The 24,688-nt window shown below is 43.5% G+C and overlaps 1 protein-coding gene across 3 annotated transcripts in view; it reads left to right on the top strand.

The window, feature by feature from the left end:
- Positions 1-22,445, top strand: part of hipk2 (homeodomain interacting protein kinase 2) — a 68,958-nt gene extending 46,513 nt beyond the window's left edge. For 2 of the 3 annotated variants that reach the window (XM_030790742.1, XM_030790744.1), the window contains exons 3-15: positions 2,150-2,273; positions 4,055-4,174; positions 5,855-5,941; positions 10,049-10,233; positions 10,790-10,952; positions 13,790-14,012; positions 14,339-14,460; positions 17,813-17,943; positions 18,822-19,001; positions 19,503-19,811; positions 20,328-20,572; positions 21,050-21,210; positions 21,924-22,445. In XM_030790742.1, coding sequence (XP_030646602.1) covers positions 2,150-2,273; positions 4,055-4,174; positions 5,855-5,941; positions 10,049-10,233; positions 10,790-10,952; positions 13,790-14,012; positions 14,339-14,460; positions 17,813-17,943; positions 18,822-19,001; positions 19,503-19,811; positions 20,328-20,572; positions 21,050-21,210; positions 21,924-22,388 — 2,515 coding nt within the window. In that variant the 3' untranslated portion in view covers positions 22,389-22,445. The remainder of the gene's footprint in view (positions 1-2,149; positions 2,274-4,054; positions 4,175-5,854; positions 5,942-10,048; positions 10,234-10,789; positions 10,953-13,789; positions 14,013-14,338; positions 14,461-17,812; positions 17,944-18,821; positions 19,002-19,502; positions 19,812-20,327; positions 20,573-21,049; positions 21,211-21,923) is intronic. The other variant, XM_030790743.1, reaches the window with a different exon arrangement.
- Positions 22,446-24,688: the final 2,243 nt, after the last annotated feature.

The raw sequence follows: 24,688 nt of genomic DNA, 5'->3' as shown, positions 1-24,688 counted from the left end.
GTGTATTCATGCGTGTGTGTGTGTGTGTGTGTGTGCGCGCGTGCGTGCATGTGCGTGCATGTGCTTTCTATCTTTGTAAATAAACATATCAGCCTTTGGTGATCTGTGTGCCATTTCTGTTGCTTCTGCCCTCTGGACTTTCAGCACATGCCTCCCTGCCTGTCTGTCTGTCTTGCTTTCTCTCTCTCATTTCTGCTGCTTCTGCCCTCTGGACTTTTAGCACATGCCCCCCTGCCTGTCTGTCTGTCTTGCTTTCTCTCTCTCTCTCTCTCTCTCTCTCTCTCTCTCTCTGCCATTCTGTTTTCATCTAGGGCTCATATCTTGTCCTCATGTCCCTCTTTCTTTCTGCTCCCTGCTCTCAGCCATGTATTCCCATCTTTTCTGGGAAAGCTTTATGATTCATGGTGTCCCAGCTGTTCTCCGTAGTGTCGTATCTCTCTCTCTCTCTCTCTCAGACGCACACACACACACACACACATACACATACACACACATACTCTGTGCTTTCTCTGACCATGAAAATGTGATCTGAGCTCCCTCCTCTCCTGCAAACCCTGCTGCTTTTTCACACAGAGAGCTGAGCTCTGACTCCCCTCCAACGGGCCGCTGGCCAAACGACCCATCTCCCACACTGCACCGCGGCCACTGTTAGCCAGTTGTCATGACCACTGAGGGCTGTCTGTGACAGCTCCCAGAGAGAAGTCCAGACATGAGCCAAGAAAGAGAGAGAGAGAGAGACAGAGAGAGAGAGAGACAGAGAGAGAAAGAGAGAGAGAGACAGGGAGAGAGAGAGAGAGACAGAGGGGAAGAGGGCGAGAGAGAGACAGAGAGAGAGAGAGACGGGAGAGAGAGAGAGAGAGCGACAAAGAGAGAGAGAGAGAGACGGGGGAGAGAGAGAGAGAGAGAGAGAGAGAGACAGAGACCGAGAGAGACAGAGACAGAGACAGACAGAGACGGAGAGAGTGAGCAAGCACACAAATGTGGCTGTAGCTGATGACAAAAGGTTTCCTGCCCAATCTCCCAGTCTCAGAACTGCACTGGGCTTATGGGCCATAATGGCAGCGAACGTTATGGAATCTCATGCCAGCTGAACGTGTTGTTGGGGACCCAAGCTCAGCGGATATCATTAGCAGCAACCCCGCTGACAAACTCAATTGGTCCCGCAGAATGGTCTTGCAACTTCGCAAATGAAATTTGTCCATACATTCGTCATGACTAGCATCCCCACGTGTGTTTTCTTGGCATTCGGTACTCTCAGGAGGTGTGTGTGGTGCCTTCTCTTCCCTGTAACCCTGTCAGACAGGCGTCTGAGTTGGAGCATGGCCCCGGTGGTACTGTATTAATGCTTATTAACTACCAGCCTGCCTGAGAGGGGCTGCGCTAGGCCGTGGCTAATGTGTGCCGGGTTTATATTTTCACAGAATCGGTTCCACATTACAGGCAGTGTACAAGAAGTTTTTCATCCTCAGATGACCCTCAGACACCCCCCCGTCCACCCACCTCCCTTTCATGCCCCCCCCCCCCCCCCCCCCTTCGTTCGGGTCCTGTAAGTGTTACTTGAACCTGTTGAATTGGAGCAGCGCTGAATCGCCCATGGAACATGTTTAGAATAGGAGGATCTTTGGCTAAGCTAGTTTTTGATTTGCGCGAGGGCCCAAATGCAGAAATATCAAAGTCTAATTACCAAATTCTTTTTTCGGACCGTTTTTTTTTTTTATCCGTAGCCTTTTGTGGTTTCTTCCTTAGTGCATCTTTACTGTGTTCTGTTAGGATTATAATCCCAAAGGGGGGATATTTGCTGAAGTGATACTTTTCCACCGTCATTTGACTAGCTGCGGTTCAATGCGGTAACCACGGCTGTTTCTCTCATCCAGATTCGCACAAAAACAAGCTCGCCCACATCCTCAGACCTTACTGTCAACAGTTGTTTTCCTGTCCTCAGTGTGGGGGGGTGGTGGGGGTGGGGGTGCAAGGGGAGGGGGGCAGTATAGGGGTTTGGATTGGATTAGGTTTACCTATGTTTTCTTTTTATTGGATTGTGATTATCATTATGGATGAGCGTATCATAAATAAAAGGCTTTCTTTCTTTCTCCCTCTCTTTCTCTCTCTCTTTCTCCCTGTTCTCTTTCACTTTGTCTGTTTTTCTCAGAGCGCCAGAGATTATCCTGGGTTTGCCTTTCTGTGAGGCCATAGACATGTGGTCCCTGGGCTGTGTCATCGCTGAGCTCTTCCTGGGATGGCCTCTTTACCCTGGAGCCTCTGAGTACGACCAGGTAAGACTCAGACTGCAGACTTCTGTCCTGTCTTCCAGACCGCAGAGTGAGGGGGAGAGAGAGAGAAAGAGAGGCAGAGAGAGAGAGAGAGAGATAGAGAGAGAGAGAAAGAGAGGCAGAGAGAGAGAGAGAGAGAGAAAGAGAGACAGAGAGAGAGAGAGAGAGAAAGAGAGGGAGAGAGAGCGAGAGAGACAACAAGAAAGAGAGAACCCTACTGATTGTGACACACTTTAATATATTGTCTGTACATGTAGGAGGCGAAGAGAGCAATGAAACTCCTAGACAAAATTGAATGAATAAATGGCAGATTTCTCACTGAAAAGTGAAAAGAGCTAGGTTAGAGTTCTCCTGTATGCAGTGTTTGTGATTTATCTGTGTCCTGATCTAACATGGCTATTGTCTGGGCACCCTGCTGCTCTTTGGTATTAGCAGATAAGTACGCAAACGTCTAGCAATGTTGATGTTCTCTCAAAGTGTTCGACTGGCGGGTGTGTGCATGTGTGCGCATGTGTGTATTTCTGCTCTCAGGCTTTCATTTTTCACCGAGGCCCTTTCAGTGGACCTGGAGAAACGCCACGCTTGGTCCAATTAGCTCAGTCTCTGAGCCTTTAAGCTAAGCCTTCACTTAGGAAACAAACCCAGGCTCCATGGAAAGGTCTTAAGCCAACGTTCCAACTCAAAGTAAACGAAACTCTCCGTTAAATGAGCTCTGAAATGCGTCTCAGAGCCATTCCGATACATTAGTCTCTCAGTCACCTCTCCCTCACGCACTTCCTCAGCCTGACGTGACTTTGAGAGAGTCATAAAGGCGAGTGGAGTATTGAGACATGTGTAAGCAAGACATTTTAGCTCCGTCCCGCCAATTGGCTGTTTGACAGGGTTACCGTTTAGTTAAGACAGGCATATATATATTATAAACACACACACACACACACACACACACACACACACACACATATATATATATATATATATATATACACACACACATATATATATATATGAAAGTGCATCGTCGTATTTCTGTTATCCTCTGCTTTGGCGCCAGTCTATTTCTAATTGTAACTGACTGAAAAAAAAAAAAGAGAAGGAAACTACCTCAAATGGTTTGACATGAGAGAAAAAAAAAATCTCTCTGATTCGTATTTCACAAGAAGGAAAATGAGCAGACGCTGTGATCAGGGTCTCTTCAACTCCCATTAGCTCTGTCTTAGAAGAAATGTTCAGTGATCGGTGTAAGTATACACAGTGTGTGTGTGTGTGTTTGTGTGTTTGTGTCTGTGTGTGTGTGTGTGTATGTGAGAGACGGAAAGAGAGAGAGAGAGAGAGAGAGAGAGAGGGAGAGATTACTGCTGTTGGATCGTTCAGTCTGCCAGACTCTCTCCGGCATTCACATGTCTTTGGAGCTCCATGGCTTGCATACTGGGTAATTACAGTCAGTAGGGTGCTAAAAGGAAAAAAACAAAAAAACCAAAAAAAGAATTTTTTGGCTAAGGAATTAACCAAACTGGGATAGCACTTATCTCACATACAGTTCATTGAAGTTGTATTATTGCTGTGTTATGATGGTGCATGTGTTTCCCTGCTGGTGCTCAGAGAGAGAGAGAGATTTTGGTCACGGCTGATGTGGAGCTTTAAGGATGAGGGTATGAAAGGGAATGAAGTTTCAAAGTAGGATATGTTATAACAGTCAGATATTCTTAATATGATATCAGACTGTTATGGTTCTTTTGTCTTGGACCAATTGAAAAAATGTGAAAACGTGCCTCTCTTTGTTTTAGATCCGGTACATTTCTCAGACTCAGGGCTTGCCAGCTGAGTATCTGTTGAGCGCGGGAACAAAAACAACCAGGTTCTTCAGCAGAGACCCAGACTCAACATACCCACTGTGGAGACTGAAGGTACAGCCAAAGTCTCATACATGCTGACATGCACGCACGCACGCTCGCACGCGCACACACACAGACACACACGCACACACGCATACACACACAGCCCTGCTTCCTCAATCTCTGTCTCTGCCCCCCCCCCCTCTCTGTCTCTCACCCTCTTGCCCTCTTGCTTCCTCTCTCTCTCTCTCTCTCTCTCTGTCTCATACACACAAACACATACACAAATACTTGGGTTTACACACTGTCATCCAAACACCATAAACAAATAAATGGGTCGTAAAAGAATACGTTAAAATTCGTCTTTAAAAAAAACTCCTCAGCTCTGGTGTTGCTGCAACACCACCTCCCCAAACGCGAACTCAATCACATCACAGCTTGTGGCCAAGACGTCTCGCTTGTTTGTCTCGTCCAAAAGTCCATTCAGTTCGCTCAGAGGTACAGCGTAATCTCTAAACAAAAGAAAAAGGCTTATGAGAGATGAATACATTTAGATAGAGAAATTGACAGGAGGAGCAGTGTCGGTTAAACCTGCTCAGGAGGTGGCCTTCTCCACAGCTCCTCTTCATCGTGTCTGAGGAGGCCGCTCGGAGAGGCGCATTAATAAAGACTTTATGCGCCTGATTATCTTCAGCGGTTGCATTGTAAACAAGCTCACAGTGAATTCAGAATGTATACATTGAAACTAACTGACACCCCATACTGTCGGTTTCATCCCATGCCAGCCTGTTAAACTGATGCACGTATGCATTGACTCTGTCATATCTAATGGTCTTCATAGCTTTATGGTTTCTGGTTTATCAGTATCAACCGATACACTGACGCCCTGACTGCCTGCTGTTTTGTATGTGTCACCTGTCTCCCGCTTTTATAAGTCTATACGTGTCTGAATGGGAATCTAAGCGTGTAAAAACACACGGTGTAAGATATATTCACATACGCCAAAATTACATGTAAAAGTGTGAAAGACACAGACAAATGACTGCGCAGCAAGCAGTGCTGTAACTGTTCATTTTTTTTTCTTCTGTGGAATGTGGATAAATTAAATGTCTGGAAGTGCAAGCATTTTTCAAAGTTCTTTTTTTTTTCCCCGTGCCATTGAGGAGCTGTTTTATGCAAATGCTTTCGTTTAACATGTAATAGCACACTCAGATGGAAATATGAAACATTTTTAAAAACAACCCCCTTGGTGTTCGTATTTAACAAACACAGCTAAACACTAAATAAAAAATATTTCAGCACATTACTTTCTGAAAAATACTTTTGAATGCATTTTACAATATGCGCGCCTTCATTTTTTAATAACGTATACTTTTACCAAATATCACTTTATGCTTCCAGCTCAATAACACATTCTATCGCGTTGAGAAAACAGTGATACTTAGGGAGTCTGAGAGAAATGTTGTGAAGTCAAAAGAACAATATTTTTCTGAAAGCTGGGGTAAAAGTAAAGTACTCCACAGATGAATCACTTGATAAGTCGTGTAAAAATGCACTGAAGTTGTAAAACAAAAAGCACTGTGCTTAAGTATCTCTGCTTAGCGTCATAACTTGCTAGTAGGCCTCCCCGGGTTCTGTCAGCACCTCCTCATGGGAGACGTCTAAAGATTTTTATGTACACTGCAGGCCTCGGTCTAACTGGAAAGTATCAGTCGGATAAAATGCACTTTTTTTTCATAACCTAATCCACAGACGCCTGAAGACCATGAGGGAGAGACAGGGATCAAGTCAAAGGAAGCACGAAAGTATATCTTCAACTGCCTGGATGACATGGCTCAGGTAAGTGTGCGCTAAAAGCCACATCGTGGTACTGCAGCGAGAGTGTTTGGGTTTAGTATCATGCCTTATCTGTTGAACTCTTCACTACTCTTTTCTTTTTCCTCATCCTTCTGGATCGCACAGCTACACGTAATGTCCACGCGCAGTTGCATGAATTCGTTTTAACTGTAACTTCTATTCCCGAAAATGAGTGACGATTCCGATCTCGTTATCAACCCGATCTAGCCAAGTTTCCCGAATGTTTGATAGTTCCAGGTTTTTGTTTTTTGTTTTGGTTTTTTTAGCTGATGTAAGCTTTTCCTTTAACTGTGCGTGTGCTGAAATAGGCAAGTGTCTGCCCATTTGTGCAGTACTCCGGTTTAACTGTGCTGAACTCTGCCCGTGCGGACCTTAGATTGGGTTGTGTCTGAATCTCCAGGCTGGGCTTCCCTCACTGACTTAGCCAGAATCTGGTGAATCAGCGCATTCAGTGGAAACAGAGAAAGACTCAGTTATGTAACTTAAGGACATGACGCAAAAAGAAAACACACACACACACACACACACACACACACACACACACACACACACACACTGATGGAAACTAAAGACAGTCATCTGCCTTTGTCTAATCACAGCTGATTCTTTCACTGTGAAACTTATTACTGGTGACCTTGCGGTGAATTGTTTTAATATGGCTTAAATTAAACACACTTGTCCATTTGTGATCTTTCTCTTGGACTGACCACACAGCCTGGTTCTGCAATGCCAACTGTGATAAAATTCTCAGTTTCAGTTTTCTGAAATGTTTCTGTGATCTTGCTTTATTAAATTAAAATTCAGTGGATCTGATTCATTGAGAACTGGAATGAAAGTGTGTAACTATATCTCAGATTGGCTTGATATTACAGTGGTTTGCTGGGCTTAAGTCTAAATCTACTGTCACAGTCTTAAGGCTCTTGTGTTGGTAGAATGAGATCAGTGCTTTCCACTCCAGGACTGGCCTGCTGACATAAGCTCTGTGGACTGACTGATGTCTCTCCCTCTTCCTCTCTCTCTCCCTCTCTCTCTCTCTCTCTCTCTCTGCCTCTCTCTCTCTCTCACTCCCTCTCTCTGCCTGGGCTTGTTTAAGCTCAGAGCTCCAAGACTCCAATGTGCTTGGCTAATGCAAGCAACATACAATAGCTCCCCTGGTTTTGTGTCTTTGGCCCTTTCCTGTCCATCCCAGACTTAAAACACACACACAGACGCACACACACACACACACACACACACAAACACACATAGAGAGATAGAGAGGGGGTGTGAGAGAAAGAGAGAGAGAAAGCAATGGCCAGTGTTTTGCGTTTCAAAAGGAGAGAAAAGGTTGAGTTATTGGCTGAGTCAGGAGACAGTTTTGATAAAGCAGCAGTGAGTAGTTTGGATCTGTCTACTGTCTTTTTCTAACCCATGATTTAAAGCAAATGCACTGCATGTGTTCCATCCCATGTCTCCTCTGTCCTTATTGCATAACACATAGAACATAAATAATCATTGTATAACACACCATACAATCACATGTTCAGGTAAAGATTATTTATTAATATACAGCATAACACACAGGATGTATACAGGCCTCTCGGTTACAATACGTATCTGTCCGAGATTGCAATCTGCCTTGAAAGGAGCCCGAGGGGTAAAAGTGTCCAGGAAACCGATCAGTTAACTGGCTGCTTCCCTTTACCGCTAAGCCGTTACCGGCCTACAAATTTAAAGTGTATGTGTGCAGTGACTCGGTGGCTTTGACTCCGGGCTCCTGGTTCTAATGTCTCTGTCCTTCCTCTGACTCTTGCTGGGCAAGGCACTTAACCCCGAGTCCCTCCAGATGTGCCGTGACTCCCTCACCCTTTCACCTGACGCAGCGACCTTGAAAACGAGCATCCCCTCTCAGCGGCCCTCCTGTAATTAAATACAATTTCACAAAGATTTGCCTCAAATTCTCCTCAAATATTTGCATCAACTCTGCTGCATTCGTGTAGTTAATTTTAGGTAGGAATACAACGTTGAAAAAGGCAATTAAAGATACAAACTGGTGTTTTAAGATGAGCCTTCCTAAATTAAAAAAAAAGAAAAAAAAAAGAAATCAGAGAGAACATTTAAAAATATGTTTGAAATTTGAACACTGTTTGAACAGCTTACTCTAAGAGGTAAAAGGTTCCAGAGTCGTACAGAATCATTAACACTGATGCAGCATTTCAGGAAGAATGTTCTGGTAAATTATCTCAGAGCTTTTCCTGTTTCAGTGTGCTGTTCACTTGGCTAACTCTGCCTGACCGGGAGCGAGAGCAGAAGTTGGTATGAAACTTCTGTTAGCTTGCCTCAGCAGTATATACAGCTATGTCAGGAATACCCATGACCAGAACCGCAACATGGACCAAAGTCATACTGTACGTCACACACAGGGCTCTGACTTCCAGATGTCAGAGAAAAATAGTGTTTAATTTTCAAATGGGCTTGTGAATGTGCCATTTGTCCCTCACAGATGAAAGCTGTATGTGTTTTGTGTGTGTGTGTGTGTGTGTGTGTTTGTGTCTTAAGTATGTGCTGAACATAGTCAGGCTGTGTTTCATGAATGGTACTATTTCAGTACTTTGATTCTTTAAACAAATGCACGCACGCACAGACACACACACACACACACGCGCGTGTGCACATATTTGTAGCACTGTTATGTCTGCCTTCCACAGTCATGGTCTCCCTCTACAGAGAACACTCTGTTTATTTTTCTCCTTGTCTTGTGATGATTTCTTTATCAAGTGGCAGTGATGGAAAATTAAGACATAGAGAGAAAGATAGAGAGAGACAGACAGATAGATAGATAGATAGATGGCGAGAGAGAGAGAGAGAGAAAGAGAGAGAGAGAGAGAGAGAGAGAGAGAGAGAGAGAGAGAGAGACGGCAGGTCCAGAATGGCATGCATTTGATACAAAAAAAAAAGGGAGAGAAAAGAATAAAGAATCAGATTTGTGGCTGTGACTGGCGGCCGGTCAGATAGCTAACAGGGAGTCTGGCTGCAGCTTTGTTCTGTGTCTTTATGAAAAATGTGGCCACACTGCTATCTCGCCAAGGGATTCCCAATAATCATCCTTCCCCACAGACGCAGCCAAATAGACTGGCCCTGGTCACACAAACATTCACACATACAGGCATGTCCTAGCTTACCATTCAGACAGCTTTCTATACACATTCAAACTGTTTTCTCTCTCTCTCTTTCTCTCTCTCACTCTCTCCTCAAGAGCTCTGCAGTAATACTTACATAGGAAAGTTGAATGAGTGCCGTGTTCTTCTTCAAAGCAAACACATTTCTGAATCCATTTCACTCAAGTATTTCAAAGTGTTCTGTAAAAGGGGACCTTTGTAAAGTGTTTTATTAAGCTATGGCAACATGGTTTGTTTTGGTTTATTCTCCGTATTCTAACTGATCAAAATCTCAACTACGGCGCCGGAGACATTTAGAAGTGGCTCTGGGGAATGGCTAGAAATAACAGTGTAAATATTTGTAAATGTCAGAGAGGTGTAAGGTTATCACTATTCATGGTGAGACGCCATGTTGACAGCCGGACTAATAGGCTCTGTGTGTATTAACAGGGTCCTGCACACTAACTGCTGCTGAGTTTGAGCTTTGTCCACGCTTGGATCAGATGCCCAAGCTTTTCCTAATGTAGCTTAGTGATTTAAATGGGAAAAAAAAGATCATTTGCGCTGACTTCAGTGTGAAATGCTTGTCGGTATTATATTTAAGACACAGGAACTGTTTGCCGTAAAAGTTCAATCACCTTCCTGCAGTCGTGCGAGTTCAATAGTACATATAGTACACTTGGCTCATTCTGTATTCCCAGTGAAAAACCTCGCTGTCAGTCACTGTCAGTCACATGCAGCCTAGACATTTCATTGCTGATAGCGAGGCAACAGTAAATATATATTCTTCAGATTCTTTATACTTTTCAAAGTGGTTCAGGGCTTTGTGGTCTAGTCCCTCCTGGCGGCATTGAAGTTTGGGTCTGTACTTATGAGGGCTGTTAAATCATTACTTTAAAAAAAAACAACAAAAGCTTGTTAAATCTCCTTCTCTTTCTCTCCCTCTGTTCAGGTGAACATGACCACAGACTTGGAGGGGAGTGACATGCTGGCAGAGAAAGCTGACAGGAGAGAATTCATCGATCTCTTGACCAAGATGCTGACCATCGACGCGGACAAGAGAATTACGCCCATCGAGACGCTTAACCACCCTTTTGTCACCATGACCCACCTCCTGGACTTCCCCCACAGCACGCAGTGAGTCTCCTCAAGACCTGGACCTCCACAGGAGTCTTTTCAATGGTTAAACCAGCAGGCCTGTGGGGATGTTCACAGCACCACAGAACTCTCACAGAGGAAATTTCCAAGGGCCAGCTGTAGAAGTATTTGAATTTCACAGTTTAGTCTGAATGAGCAGATTTTCCAAAAAATGTTCTTCTTTGAAAACGAGAGACAGAGAAAGACAGAGAGGGAGAGAGAAAGAGAAAGACAGAGAGGGAGAGAGAAAGAGAAAGACAGAGAGGGAGAGAGAAAGACAGAAAGAGAGGGAGAGAGAGAGAGTTACAGAGACAGCGCAGAGACTGCAGGTGAGGAAAATCTTCCAGCCCTCCAGTGCATATACACTCTAAGACCACAAATCCATACAAAAATACACAGACTGGTGACTGTTTTATTATTTCATAGCTTCTTCCCCAGCCAAAATGTCAGCTGTTTATGGAAAAGGTTTGGCTGTGTCCATAAGTGGCACACTTACAGTAATGCTTCTCTATACAAGTGTATTGACATACTCTCCCCCCTTCTCTCCCTTGTCTAGTGTCAAATCCTGCTTCCAGAACATGGAGATCTGCAAAAGGCGCGTGAACATGTACGACACGGTGAACCAGAGCAAAACCCCCTTCATAACCCACGTGGCCCCCAGTACCTCCACCAACCTCACCATGACCTTCAACAGCCAGCTCAACACCGTGCACAGCCAGGTCAGTGACCTCTGACTGTCAAAAGAGAGTGGCGTCTCACTCACAAATGGTACTCGGAAAACTTGGCTTTTTTTGGAATGAGGGTTGATATCATAATTTTCTGTATATTTGCTGTTGCCTTCTTATGTATGGTGGTACATCGGGATACGCTAAGATACACTGGGGAATGTATCTGAAATAGTGGTATCTGAGCTGTGTGTTAAAATAGATGAGTTGTTTCTTATTTTGGTCCAGTATTGATGCACAGCCAACTGTAAAACCTGAAATTCCCCCACAGTCCAACTCTTAGCTGCGCTGACTTGCTTTAAAGTTCATTGTTCTGAAAAGACAAAGACGTTTCGTTGGTTTGATTCTCAGTTTTTCCACATTTGCCATCTGTGGCAAAGTGCCCAGGAAATGCAGCTGGTCTTGTTCCCTGTGGTGGGTGAAGTACACCAGGGTTGCTTTCCCTCTTATTGTTCTGTAGTGCAGTATCACACACCTTAAAGATTTTTGTACGGAAGAAGAACAGAGTCACCTCAGTACTATGCCCACTTAACAATACTGTGTAGCTTTTATTCCAAAATGATATGGCCGCTGTAAAAAATAAAATATGAGAGAGAGAGAGCGAGAGATCAGTCTAAGAGACAAACATGGGTTGTTAACTTTTCAAAACCTGATATTTGGTTTTAAAAAAAGGTCAAATTCCTTCTCCTTAGACGGTAAATTCTTTTTTTTCTTTATTAGGCTGAGACGAACATATCTTATGACCTGATCGACAGTTTAGCAGTGCACAGTAATCAGTTCAGGATCCGTCCACTGACCACGGCTAGTGTCCTATTACCTTTCATACGTCTCAACGGGATGGTCAAAACGCAGCACCATCGTATTCACTGGGTGTCTGTGTGTGTGTCTCTTAAATCCTTTACTCCATCTACCCCAATGTGCTGATTGAATATACGACAACCTATACTTCCTGCTTGGTTTGCGTTTTGCAGCTCTTAAGAATTACACTGCTTCCAGGTTTCATATTCTCCTCCAGTTTCCGCCGAGTTTTCTTTTTTTTTTCCCGTTAATGCAACTCTGTTTTATCATCGGGATCAGTAAATCTAAACCATTAAAAAAAAAAAAAAAAAACTCAAGGAGAATCGTCAACTACACGCAGGGCTTCACACTCCGTTTCATCGGACCTGTTTTCTTTTTCCACAAGCAGTAGGTAGACTTTATCGCCTTGTACAATCTTGGAGGAAAAAAAAAAAAAAGAACCAAGTCGCGGAGTTGTTGCGTCGCTCGACGACTCCCCGGCACACGATGTCCGTATTTTTGGACTGTTTTTTGAGCGTAACAAGTACGCAAGTCGCCGTTTTGACTTTACGTCTTTCCCACAGGTTTTTTTTCGTTCCCTGCGAGACGCTGTTTGTGTGTAATCTAAAGGCAGCTGGGTTAAAGTGTTTTGCTTGGTGTGATGAATGGCATGCTGACGTATTGATTCATTCTCCCCCTTCAGCGCTTGACTTCACTGTGCAGAAGAGAGAAAATGAAAAATGAAAATTCTATCTTAGAATTTCCCCCACGCTAGCCTAATGAAAAGGCTGTAATTACAAGCCGTAGCATAAAATGGAGGGAGCATCGTCTCAGTCAAACACCAAAGTGAGCAATATCTTCCATTAAAAGCCAGGCATGCTCAAAAGTTTATAAAAGGTTAATCTAAATATTACTTGTTTCTCACTTTGCCTCATCATTTTTGCAGTTCATCTCCTAATTAGAATATCACAGCCAGAATATTAAACTTTACATCTTGCAGTTGTTGGAAAATTTCAGCTGTCCTGAAACTTAAATGTCAACCTGCCCTGCGTGACGGTCACAGAAAAGCGGTTTTATTGACACCCCCCCACCTCTCTCTCTCTCTCTCTCTCTCTCTCTCTCTCTCTCTGTGTTTTTATTACTCTAAATATGAACTTGAACAAACCGTTATGACTCTGCAAGTGATTCTCCCATACAGCAACGGATGGAAGATTTAATTGTGTCAGAAGTGTACATACACACAAGTTTGTATAGAAGCATTGCTGTACTGGTACAGACCCAGTGGAACATGTTAGTGTAGAATGGAAAACAAACACATTCATATGATATCTAAGTAGGATGAAAAACACTGGAGGAGATTTGTAATCAGACTGTGAATATTAGCATGTCCCTTGGCAGTTACAATGTTTGGTAATATTTAAGATCAGAGTGAAAAAGCAGCTTTATATGATCTTAATGAGACAGAGAGGAAGCTTAAGCACTGTGAGGATCACAATACTGACAAAACACAAGAGCATCAGGGCATTGACTGAATCTCTCTCTCCCTCTCTCTCTCACACACACACACACACACTCACACACACACACACACACTTCTTCTGCTCTCTTTCTGTTTCTGCCTCTGCTCTGCCTCTGTCGTTCGATAAGTCATTTCACTGGAACACGCTTTGGAGTCGCAAACAAAAGCAGACAGTCACAGTCAAGATTTCCCTGAATACAGTATTTTCATTTTATTAGAAAAAAAAAGTGAGAAGAATGATATGAATTTGAAATGTGTTTCATAAAGCCAAACTTTTTTTTTTAATTTAACACATTTTTTTTTAAAAACATTTTTCATTCCATGCTGCATGACTTCTGAGAAGTTACATTATGTTTTATTGATTTCTTTATTCATTCATTCATTTATTTATTATTCATTTGTTTATTATGTGTCATTACTTAAGTTTGATCCTGCCTCCCTCATCGTTCTTACACCTGTACCCTTCGCCCACTAGCACCTCATGCTTTTTTGTTTGTTTGTTCGTTTGTTTGTTAATCCCCCCCCATTCCTTTAGGCCACCAACTTGGCTCCCTCCTCCACCAGTGCCACCCTTTCCCTTGCCAATCCTGATGTCTCCATACTAAACTACCCATCTGCACTCTACCAGCCTTCTGCAGCCCCCATGGCTGCCGTGGCCCCCAGGACGATGCCCCTCCAGCCGGGAGCCCCCCAACTCTGCGCAGCCCGACCCGACCCCTTCCAGCAGGCTCTCATCGTCTGCCCCCCTGGCTTCCAAGGTGAGTGCTTATAGCCCAGCATAGCCAAAACAACATTTATATATACCAGCAGACTGTGGTGTATGGAGAGACCTTAACAAATAATGGTAATATTCGAGGAGCTTTATCATTTGCTTCAAGTGTCTCAAAGCAAAGGTATTAAAAAGCTGAGATAAGGTTTGAAATGTAGTTATTTGAAAGGAAGTTCAATATAACTGATGGATGACTCACTGTTAATTTTTTCCGTCTTTTATAGTAAGGAAATTCTATAGCAGAGACTGAGCTCCCATTGAAAGTGCGACGCTGTATGTTGCGTCACCCTCTGATGTTTTCATATGTCTCTTCAGGTTTGCAGGCCTCTCCCTCCAAACACACGGGCTACTCTGTGCGGATGGAGAACGCGGTTCCCATAGTAACTCAGGCCCCCGGTGCCCAACCCTTACAGATCCAACCTGGCCTATTGACACAGGTAAAAAAAAAAAAAAAAAAAAAGGACAAAAAAGATTTCCCCTATCGTCATGGTAATAAGGAAACCATATTTCCTCAACTAATTAGCTTCCTCAGAATCCCCAAATTCACAATTACAGCCAACTTGGGCTCCACTGAATGGCAATTAGCATGACCTACTTCCTGTAATGACACTCACATCATTTATCCTCCAACAAATCAAAAGCTCTGTCACAATTTTTGGAATATTAAATGAAGTGACTTGGACTCGCTTTTCCACGCATTCGCTCTCTGAGGCAGATAAAGTTCCCCCGTTTGCGGATCAGACGGCGGCGTCTGGTCTTGCTGGCGGCAGACGGGCCTGAGTCCAGTATAACCTGACTCTTGTGTTTCCTCTCCTGCAGTCAGAGGCCGTCATGGTCTCATGAGCATGACGGAGACCGGGTTTAAGTAAGATCTGTTGATGCTGTTTTGTTTTTTGTTTTTTTTTTAACCTGAGGGCAGGAAGGCAAGGGCCAATGAAACTCTGTTTCTTAACCGAAAACCTTAGGTTTTTTTTTTTTTTTTTTTTAGAGTGAAGGTTTAGAATGAATTTTGAATTAAAGTCGAAGCCCCGATGGCTAATTAAGACGCGAACGATAGAACGATAGTATTGTGGTTCAGCATGACTTGGTTTCTCTCTTCTAGAAAGACTCTTGCCCGTTGTTGGAACGTTCTAGATAATGTAGAGTTGAAATGTGCCTTTGTCTCTAATTAGTCAAATGGCACGGCCTTTTTTATCTGCCTGTCAGATACCGAAGAGAAATCACAATGAAGACCATTTCTACTGCAGATGTTCGCCCCACAGCCCTTAAAGGAAATAACAGTGTGTTGGCATCGGATTCATTTCTTCTCCAGTCGTTTATTTGCCTTGGTACGGTTTCCTAATGAAAGTGGCTTTAATATTTGCATAGAAGAAGTAAAATACACTCCCATATGTTCTGTATTTTCTGTAATCACGTTTTGCTTTCCTCTTTGTTTCTCTGAAAGTACGTTTATAAATAGCTTAAGCTCGGTCTCGTAGTACAAAACGTCTCTGATGAATTTACCAAAAGTCAAGTTCTCTTCATGTGAATAGTGATGAAATACTTGAAGTACTGGTAGAATCAGAAAGTTGGCAGATTGTCTTCAAACTCTACTTCTCAAACTCAAGGGCATATACCTCTTGACTCTTGACTGGAGCTTAGATTTAAAACCTCGAATAGACGGTTGGGTGGTCTCTCCCTCTCCCCTTCTGTCTCTCTCTCTCTCTATCTCTCTGTCTGTCTGTCTCTCTCTCTTTCTGTCTTTCTTGATGCATGTTTGCCTGGGGGCCACGCTATCGTCTCTCTCTCTCTCCCCAGCGTGGCCTCACGTCTCTGGGTTTCAATGCAGTAGAAGAGTGCAGTCTCCAGAAGGCCCCAGCCTGGCTTTGCACCAGGCCTTTATCTGGATCAAGAATGCAGAAAATGTGGGAACAATTGGGGAGGGGAAGAGCTGGTGCTTTCAGAGCTCCTATAGTGACAAAGGGCTTTCACCCAGTGAGGGAGGCTGGACTGTGGGAAGAAGGTGTTGTGATGATGGGCCGGCATGGAAGTGTCTCCCTATCTGGGTTAACGTTTTGGGGCAGACAGGCTGATTACACAACACAGACCCAGCCCCTCCTCCTCCTCCTGATCTGAGCGCCAGGAATGTGGGCTAGAGGCTTGAAGGTCATGTTAAGCTAATGCAACTATTTGCACCCATGTTGTGTTGAACACATGGAATTGTTTTGTATTGTTTCATCTAGCCTGTGTACGGTGTTTCTATGATAGATTCATCTTTATCTTTAGTCCAAACAAAATAAAAGTCCCGACGTTGAGTTAGCGTCTCCACGGCCCCCTCACGCCAAGGAAGCAGTGCCAGATTGGAAGTAAGCATGTCAGTGGTTTTAGATTGGAACTCTTTTTTTTTTTTTGATTTGTTTTTATGGTGTTTATGGTTTTGCAAGAGCAGACACCTTTAATCATTGCTTAAACCAATGATAAAGCAGCTTCATATTGTTGTTTGTTTGTGAATAATAGATTTTGATTTGTTTTTGGCCTTTGATAAACGACTCTCATTTCTCCAATCTATTTTTTTTTCTCCTCCAATCACAACGTCCACCAAAAACACAATACGGAGCCCAAACCCATACACTAGACAATATGCAATATGGACAGAAGAAGGTGGAAAACGGATCTTTAGGAACTCTTTGTTAGTTCTCTCCTTTAATTTAGAGCAAAACATACATAAGTCTGTGTATTTGTCTTCGCTTTGTTTTGTCAGACTCTTAGTTTAACGCAAAACCAGCCCTTTGGATTTGGTTTTGTGTGAAGCCAAGCGAATGCTTTTGTCCCCATTGTGAGTGGAACAGTGCAGCCCGTACCGATGCCTGTGTAAATAGAATGTGCTAATGGTATTAAAGGAACAATTCATTAGTTGTACATTAAACCACTAATCAATAGAGCTGCATTAAACTATTAGATCTGCGGACAGTCTCCCAACCTCCTCTCTGGTCAAATTATGCCTGGCGCTTCTTGTGCACTCCATGCCAGCAATACAAAGCAGCCCTTTTCAAAGCCATTCAGTGGGCTTCTGAATTTAATTAAAAAGCTGAGCTGATTCGGAAAATGTCTAACACATCACCACATTGCCTGGGTGATACTGCGTATCTTTATTAAGACTGAGTCTTATCTTTTCTCTTAGAGACACATGCTGAGCTAGGTTGAGTTTTCCAAGTTTATTATGTATCTCTAAGATATTGGTGCCAAGAACAAAAAAAAAAAAAGGAAAAAAAAAAAAAGAAAAACAAGAGTTTTAAATAAAAGCGGCCGAGGCTGTTCGCAGTCCCACAGAGGAAAGTCGTCTTTGTTTGGCTTGTTCGCTGTTTGCTCTTTTCTTTCCATCATTAAGCTGTCTCCTTAAAACAATAGACTTTGTCAAATGAGTCGATGGACAATATCAGAGGCAGTGTTGAGTACAGGTGTAACACACAAATGTGATAAGTTACTCTGTGTCATATGCATCTACGGAGGGAGCAATTTTTGACCTCAGAGATTGAACGCTGTGACAACACACGTTCGGTGTGTGTAGAAACGGCTTAGGGAGGCCTCTTCTTGGTCAATGTTTTCTCTCTCTGTCCCTCACATACACACATTTACAGTCAAGGGTCTGCAGCTCCAGTGCTAACCTCCCCTTCCTTTTATTTCTCTCTTGACATGTAGCTGGAGCTAACTTCCCTTTCTCTCTCTCTCTTTCTCTCTCTCTCTCTCTCTCTCTCTCTTTCCCTCTCTCTCTTTCTCTTTCCCTCTCTCTCTCTCTCTCTCTCTCTATAGCAGGCCTGGCCATCTGGTACACAGCAAATCTTACTCCCCCCAGCCTGGCAGCAACTCACACACACCTCTGTACAGCACGCCACCGTCATCCCCGATACCATGTCGGGCACACAACCTCTGGCCAACTGGAGGTAAGATCCCCCCTTTTTCTTACACAGCTGGCAAAGTAAACAGTAAACACGTCGGTGCATCGTTTTATGGTGTCACATTATTGGGGCTCTGAAGACAAGGAAGAGCGTTGATGAAGAGTTGACCTATCCAAGCACAGTACATGTCTTTGAGTAGACAGAATAAACTGTTACAGGGCTGAGGTTGTAAGCTTGTTTAAGTTGGTACTCTGAGCTCTACAGACTTTACAACACCTCCCCAGAGAGCCGAGACATGATTATACACGACAGATCGAGTTTCGGACCGTCCGACGAAAAAAGGACCCGCTGAAAGGCGATAAAGCAAAAGTGGCGCGCGCCGCGCGCGCATAAAACTCTTTCGAAAAAGAAATACGAAGTATAACGTTTTAAAGATTACTGCGAAAGCTTCAGGATGGTATCGGCCCAATTTAGCCGTGCTCCAGATTAGTTGTCTGGGTGTCTGGAGAACTGCGACTCGATGCCTCCGGTGCAGCCGCGGGGCTCCGCTGTCGTCAGACGACACCACTGAAAAAGTGTCGCACTCCCTCTGCATAGCGACCTCTCTGCTAAGACCGATGTGTCTGCCGTCAGCCCCCTCTGCTGTCCCACCTGTACACCACGGCGCCTGCTGCTCCCTGCTGGACAAACATTGAAAAAATAGCATCCGTATTGTTAAACATCTCATGGTATTTTACACTGTCTCGGGAAAAACGGTTCTCAAGGTGTTCTCTGCATGGAAGTATTTATAGGAGGTTTCCAAAAAGGAAAGAGAACATGTCAGAGATTGGGCATTCTAGTATGTGGTTAATTAGAGCGTTTTAGGGGAATGAATACTGTGGTAATGTAGTAATTAATTAAATCTCTCTTTTTTTTTTCCGTAGGAATCCACATCCTCATGGAAGTCATTACAACCCCATTATGCAGCAGCCAGCTCTGCTTACCGGTCATGTGACCTTGCCCTCCCAGCAGCCTCTCAATGTGGGCGTCGCCCACGTGATGAGACAGCCGTCAACCAATAGCTCTTCCTCCAAAAAGAACAAACAGCACCAGACGTCTAGCAGGTCAGTGAGATGTCGCGACAGTGACATCACCGTTTACCTCCTCAGTCAGACAACTCATCACACCCAACAGTGACTCCGAACTCAAACACCGCTCCCTCGCTGCTTCTTCTTCTTTTGCCCTTTCCCTGACCTGGCTTCCTCTGTCCATCTAAACATTTAATGGACACTTTAAGGGGGAGCATGAAGGGCATGGACAGTTCAGATGAGTTGTATTTTCGCTGTCAATATACTCAATAAAAGTCTAGCTGTACTGCAACCGAGGCGAACTCATTTCAGTTAAAACTGAGAAATTTCACCCGTACCTTCACCTTTCAAATTGCGTCTTTCACGATGTAAAGTAATAATTTGTAGGAGAAAGTGAAAAGAAAAAAAAAAATTCTGAGGCCAGTATTTTTCAGGGACAGGGATCAAATCTAGTTCTGGACCTAGCTGAATAGAGGTATAGCTCCTAATCTCTCTCTCTCTCTCTCTCTCTCTCTCTCTCTTTATGTCTCTTATCAGGAATGTGTCGGCATATGAAGTGTCCTCCTCGCAGACAGTCCTGTCTCCTCAGCGTTCGAAACGAGTGAAGGAAAACACTCCTCCACGTTGTGCTGTGGTGCAGAATGGCCCCACCTCCACCTGTGGGCCCCCTCAGACCTGCGGAGGCTGGGGGGCAGAGCAGGCGTCCAGCACCACACGAGAACACAGCCAACACCACCCTACTCGCCAAACCATCATCATTCCCGATACTCCCAGCCCCGCCGTCAGCGTCATCACCATCAGCAGCGACACTGACGAAGAAGACGACCACAAACAAGCCAACACCAGGTCAGAGGGGTCAAAGGTCATTCCTAGAGGTGTTCTCGAATTTGAGATTTTCCTTATCAAAATGGTTAGAAACAGATGCATAGTCAATTAGTTTTGTTATAAATGTACCATTTGCTGCAATCATTTGTAATAGGAATAGGGTAAAATTCATTTACCTTGAAAAACATGTGAAAATGGCATGACATTTCAAACAATTCAATGCTTGTGTTTAATTCTCTGAAATTATTAATCATAGTACATATAACCCATCTTTGGTCTGGATGGAACATTAAAAATCATTTGCCTTTGAATATCATGTACCTTTCCCAACTGTTTTCTGTCTACCAGTCTACTCGCAGTTTACTGCACTCAGAATGAATTTGGACATGAGAAAAAACAACAAGTATTTCACATTGTTCGCTCTATCACATATATCTTTAAAATTGCTCTGTTTTCAAGCGATACGTGTCACTATCGTTAACTGTCGTTAGCTTTCCTTTCCTTCCTTTAGACGATCTTTTGTTATCTTGTCCACAGCACATCATCCAAGCAGAGGAAGAACGTAATCAGCTGTGTCACAGTGCATGACTCACCTGACTCTGACTCTAGTAACAACAGCCCTTACACTGTGGAGTCCCGACCCCCCAATGCCAATGGCTATGACTCAAAGGGTGCTGTGCTGGACAACTACAGCACCAACGGAAACCCCCGCACCATCATTATTCCCCCGCTGAAGACTCAGAACACAGAGGCTATGAACGAGTGCGAGCGCCTCATGCCTGGTAAGGCCGGAGGAAGCTCCGTTTTCAAAGAGACATCGCTGACACTGGCTAATAGACACATGGAAGACAAACACGGTTCCTTTTGAATATGATGTAATTAAGCAATATTACGTCTTATATGAATGAATATTGGTATGGATGAAGGTAACACTGTACTGGGGCTTGTAAGTATGTGACATTATGTAATTATGTAAAATATTTACTAATACACAGGGGTTAAAGTAGTCAAAGGTTAATATTGTTAAAGGTTTACGTCAAACCACTGAGCTTAGCAGTGGCACTCATGTAAAATACAACGCCTGAATGGCTCTACGCCTGGTTTGTTTCCTGCCTGTCTTGGAAGCCGTTTTGGATGAAAGCTAAATTAATCTGTTAAATGAATAAATAAAATGTAAAGCAAGTTTAGAACCTGTGTAGTCGGCCGTGATAATGTAACATTCCATAACATTGTGTAAATGTTATGTTTTGATTCTGCAGACACCATGAGCCACCAAAACTCCAACTACAAGTTCAAGACAAACAATGGCAGCGTGTCAGGCAATAACCACTCAGCCGGAGGCCTCACAGGGGGCGGGTCCTATCGTCAGCAGAGATCTGGGCCACACCCCTTCCAGCAGCAGCCTCTTAATCTCAGCCAGGTAAGGACTGGCTCTGATTGGCTAAAAATATGCAGTGTATCTCCTCTCTCTACATGCTCTCACGAAACACATGTCAAAAACGGAAATGTAGACAAACATGAATATCAGGGGGAAAATATTTGAGGGAAATTGTAAATATTTGACTTTGTTCCAATTCCATATTCCATTTATTGAAGGCTTCTATTTTTCGTTTCTCAGTTTGTATATTCACTCTCTGCGTCATGTCACGGATGTGATTTTATTCACAAGGCAAGGTTGTATGAAAACACTTGGCTGTTGGTTTAGTGATAGTGACTAGATCAATTTCCACACAGCTGTCTCAGTAAGTCTCATACAGTGAGGAAACAAACATGTCATGACATATGTCTTGAATATTGATATTTTTCTGAACTTCTTGTGAGTTCAGGTTTCCTCATTTCCATTAAATCAGGTTGTTTCCTGATATTTCTATTGACATAGTTTGCGACACTCCTGACATTTTATGTGTTTTGTGCCGTTTTGTTGTGTTTTGTGTTGCAACAACAACTTTCTGCACACGCAGCATGTTACTTATGTTGTTTGTCATATTGTGAAAATGGCTAGTTCTGGTTTCACACGAGACTACATGCAGAAATGCATAACTGTACCACTTAACAGTTTTGTTTTGCGTGTCATGTTGTGAGGTAAGGACTGTAAGGGTAAGTAACGGTCCTCTCTCCTCTCTGTTCTTTAAGGCCCAACAGCACATGGCAGTGGAACGTTCCGGAGGTCACAGACGGCAACAGGCCTACATCGCCCCAACCATCACCGCCCAAGCTCCATACTCCTTCCACCACAACAGCCCCTCACACACGGCCAATGTCCACCCCCACCTGGCTGCCACTCACCTATCAGGCCAACCCCACCTCTATACCTACACTGCCCCCGCAGCATTGGGCTCCACTGGCACCGTGGCCCACCTTGTGGCATCGCAAGGTTCAGCGCGCCATGCTGTCCAACATGCCACCTACCCACCAGGCATTGTTCACCAGGTGCCAGTCAGCATGGGCCACCGTGTGTTACCCTCGCCAACCCTCCATCCCAGTCAGTACCAGGCCCAGTTCGCCCATCAGACCTACATCAGCGCGTCACCTGCCTCCACTGTCTACACTGGATACCCTCTGAGCCCCACCAAGATGAACCAGTACCCGTACCTCTAGAACCGACACACTGGAGCCCAACACAGCGCTGCTTAATGCCCCGCCCCTTAGAGACAAGAGAACCCCACCTCCCCCCCAACCCCAGATATGGACAGGTAAACCCTTCTGAGAATGAACCTGTCACAGTTAAACTTGAAGAAAAGGATGAAGACGAGAGGCAAAGAGAAATATGAGTAACTCTGAGAGGAAGCGTGGAAGGGTATCATTTTAAAGGAGCGTTTTTCGTAATTTGTTGTTTTGGTTTCTTTTTTTTCTTTTTACTTTTAAAAAAAAGGGCCAGTTCACTTTCTTTGTGATTTGGGTTTTTATTACTAATATATATATATATATATATATATATGTATGTATATATACGATTGGAAAGGACATTTTGCATCAGTAATTTCTTTTACAGCAGGGCCTTTTCAATAGGCCTTCTTTGGGAGAAATGGAGTGTTTTGTTTTGGTCGTTCCTTTTTAAATCCATCATGAACTTATGCTAAGGTCACCTTGTGGATGTTGGAATTCCCATGAAAACTTTGGAAAAGGTGAAATACGGATATCTGCTGCTCTTCAAAGAAAACATAATGATGGCCTTGAACTGTCTTAAATGTTTCCAAATCATTCATGAAGCGGGGTTTAATGAAAAACCCCCACCATCTTCTCCTACCGACAACTGGAGGAATCTTCTGGAAATATGATAAACAAAAGACAAACTTTATAGTGTATTTATAGACTTTTTTTCCGTTCATGTTCACATTTAGAGAAAAAAGAAAAATAAGTTTGATGTATGGTAGGACTTTTAGCTTGCCCTCCCCCTCCTCCTTCTCCTCCTTTTTAGAATGTAGCAGTCTGCACCCAGTTATTTTACCAGGAACCTTTCTGATACCAATAGAATTTTCTTTCATCTTCTTTCAATGTGATTGCACAAAGTGGTTGAAATAACATTAGCATGTACAACGTGATCATCAGTGTGTGTGTGAGTGAGTGTGTGTGTGTGTGTGTGTGTGTGTGTGCGTGTGCGCGTGTGCGCGCATGTTTGAGTGTGTGCGTGAATGTATATTTGTGTCTCGTGTGTTTTTGTGTGTGTGTGTGTGTGTGTGTGTGTGTGTGTGTAGGTATGCACTGTGGTCAGTACATGTGTGTAGTACACCTTTCTCTGCACCTTTGTGCAATTAAATCCTCCACAGTCTTAGATTTTCTCATTGTTCCCTTGTAGTGCCTTACAGATTATACCACAGTTTACTCCACTGGAACCTTGTAGAACCAACAGAGGCTAGTTTTGATTGGTGGCTCCTAGGCTGAACACAGTTTTTTTCATTTTTGTTTTTGTTTTTGTTTTTTAACTTCCAGGTGTAGGCATAGCCCTAGATGTTATTTACAAGCTTTATGGCAAATCACACAGAAATGTGTCATATACAACAGTGCTTCTTGTCTAGTGTGCATGAGGCTGTCTGACCTTTAGACAAAGTTACTTGCCTGGGGTAATGAACCAAAGTTGTCATTAAATAAAGACTTGTTACTTTTGTTCTGAATATAAATAAATATATATATAGTATATTTACTGTATATACTGTAGCTTTATATCTTAGTCATCCTTGGTACCCATACTATGGCACTGACTTAAAGCTGTGTGTGTTTGTGTCATAAAAGGGAATTATATGTATATTAATGAAAAAAACTGAAGCAAAAGTACTACAAATGATCAAATGGGCACCCATGGCACAATACTGTGGTATACAAGAATAATAATAATAATAATGATAATAATGTGATCATTCAACAAGTTTTAAGTACGAAAGAATAAAACAGTTTGTATAACAGTGTAATAGTTCAGTATGGTATTGAGATACAGTTTACCAGGCACTGTGAAATAGCCTGACGAACAGGATCTGGTCCCAAATCCCACTGCCCCCTGCCCTCCCCTACACTACTCCCTAACCGATCTGAACATCCTGGACAGGTATCAGCGAAACAAGCCCTTATTGGCTCTTGCTTGGGTTGATAGCGCCTCTGTATTGCTCACCGTGTCTTAGGTCTTTCAGATTTGGTAGAGGGGGTTGGGGAGCGATTTGGGGTTGGGCCTGTGAGTGGTGACATGGGAGAAGGCCTATGGATGGACTGTTTTGGCCTGGTGCAGAAGAAGACTAGAAACAGATAATCCTGGAGGGTGAGAGAGGGAATAGATGAAGCTAGGAGGGTTTTTTGAGGGGCTAATCAATGGCACTGGATGGATTTGGATTTGGAATTGCGGGAGGAGGGCGGAGTAAAAAAAAAAAAAAAAAAAAATTCCACATCTTAATGAGAATAGCACGTTGGCA

Source organism: Chanos chanos, chromosome 13 (assembly GCF_902362185.1).
Source record: "Chanos chanos chromosome 13, fChaCha1.1, whole genome shotgun sequence".
In the NCBI taxonomy this organism is placed as follows: Eukaryota; Metazoa; Chordata; class Actinopteri; order Gonorynchiformes; family Chanidae; genus Chanos; species Chanos chanos.
The sequence above is the reverse complement of the archived record's forward strand: the minus strand, read 5'-3'. Positions and strand labels throughout refer to the sequence as shown.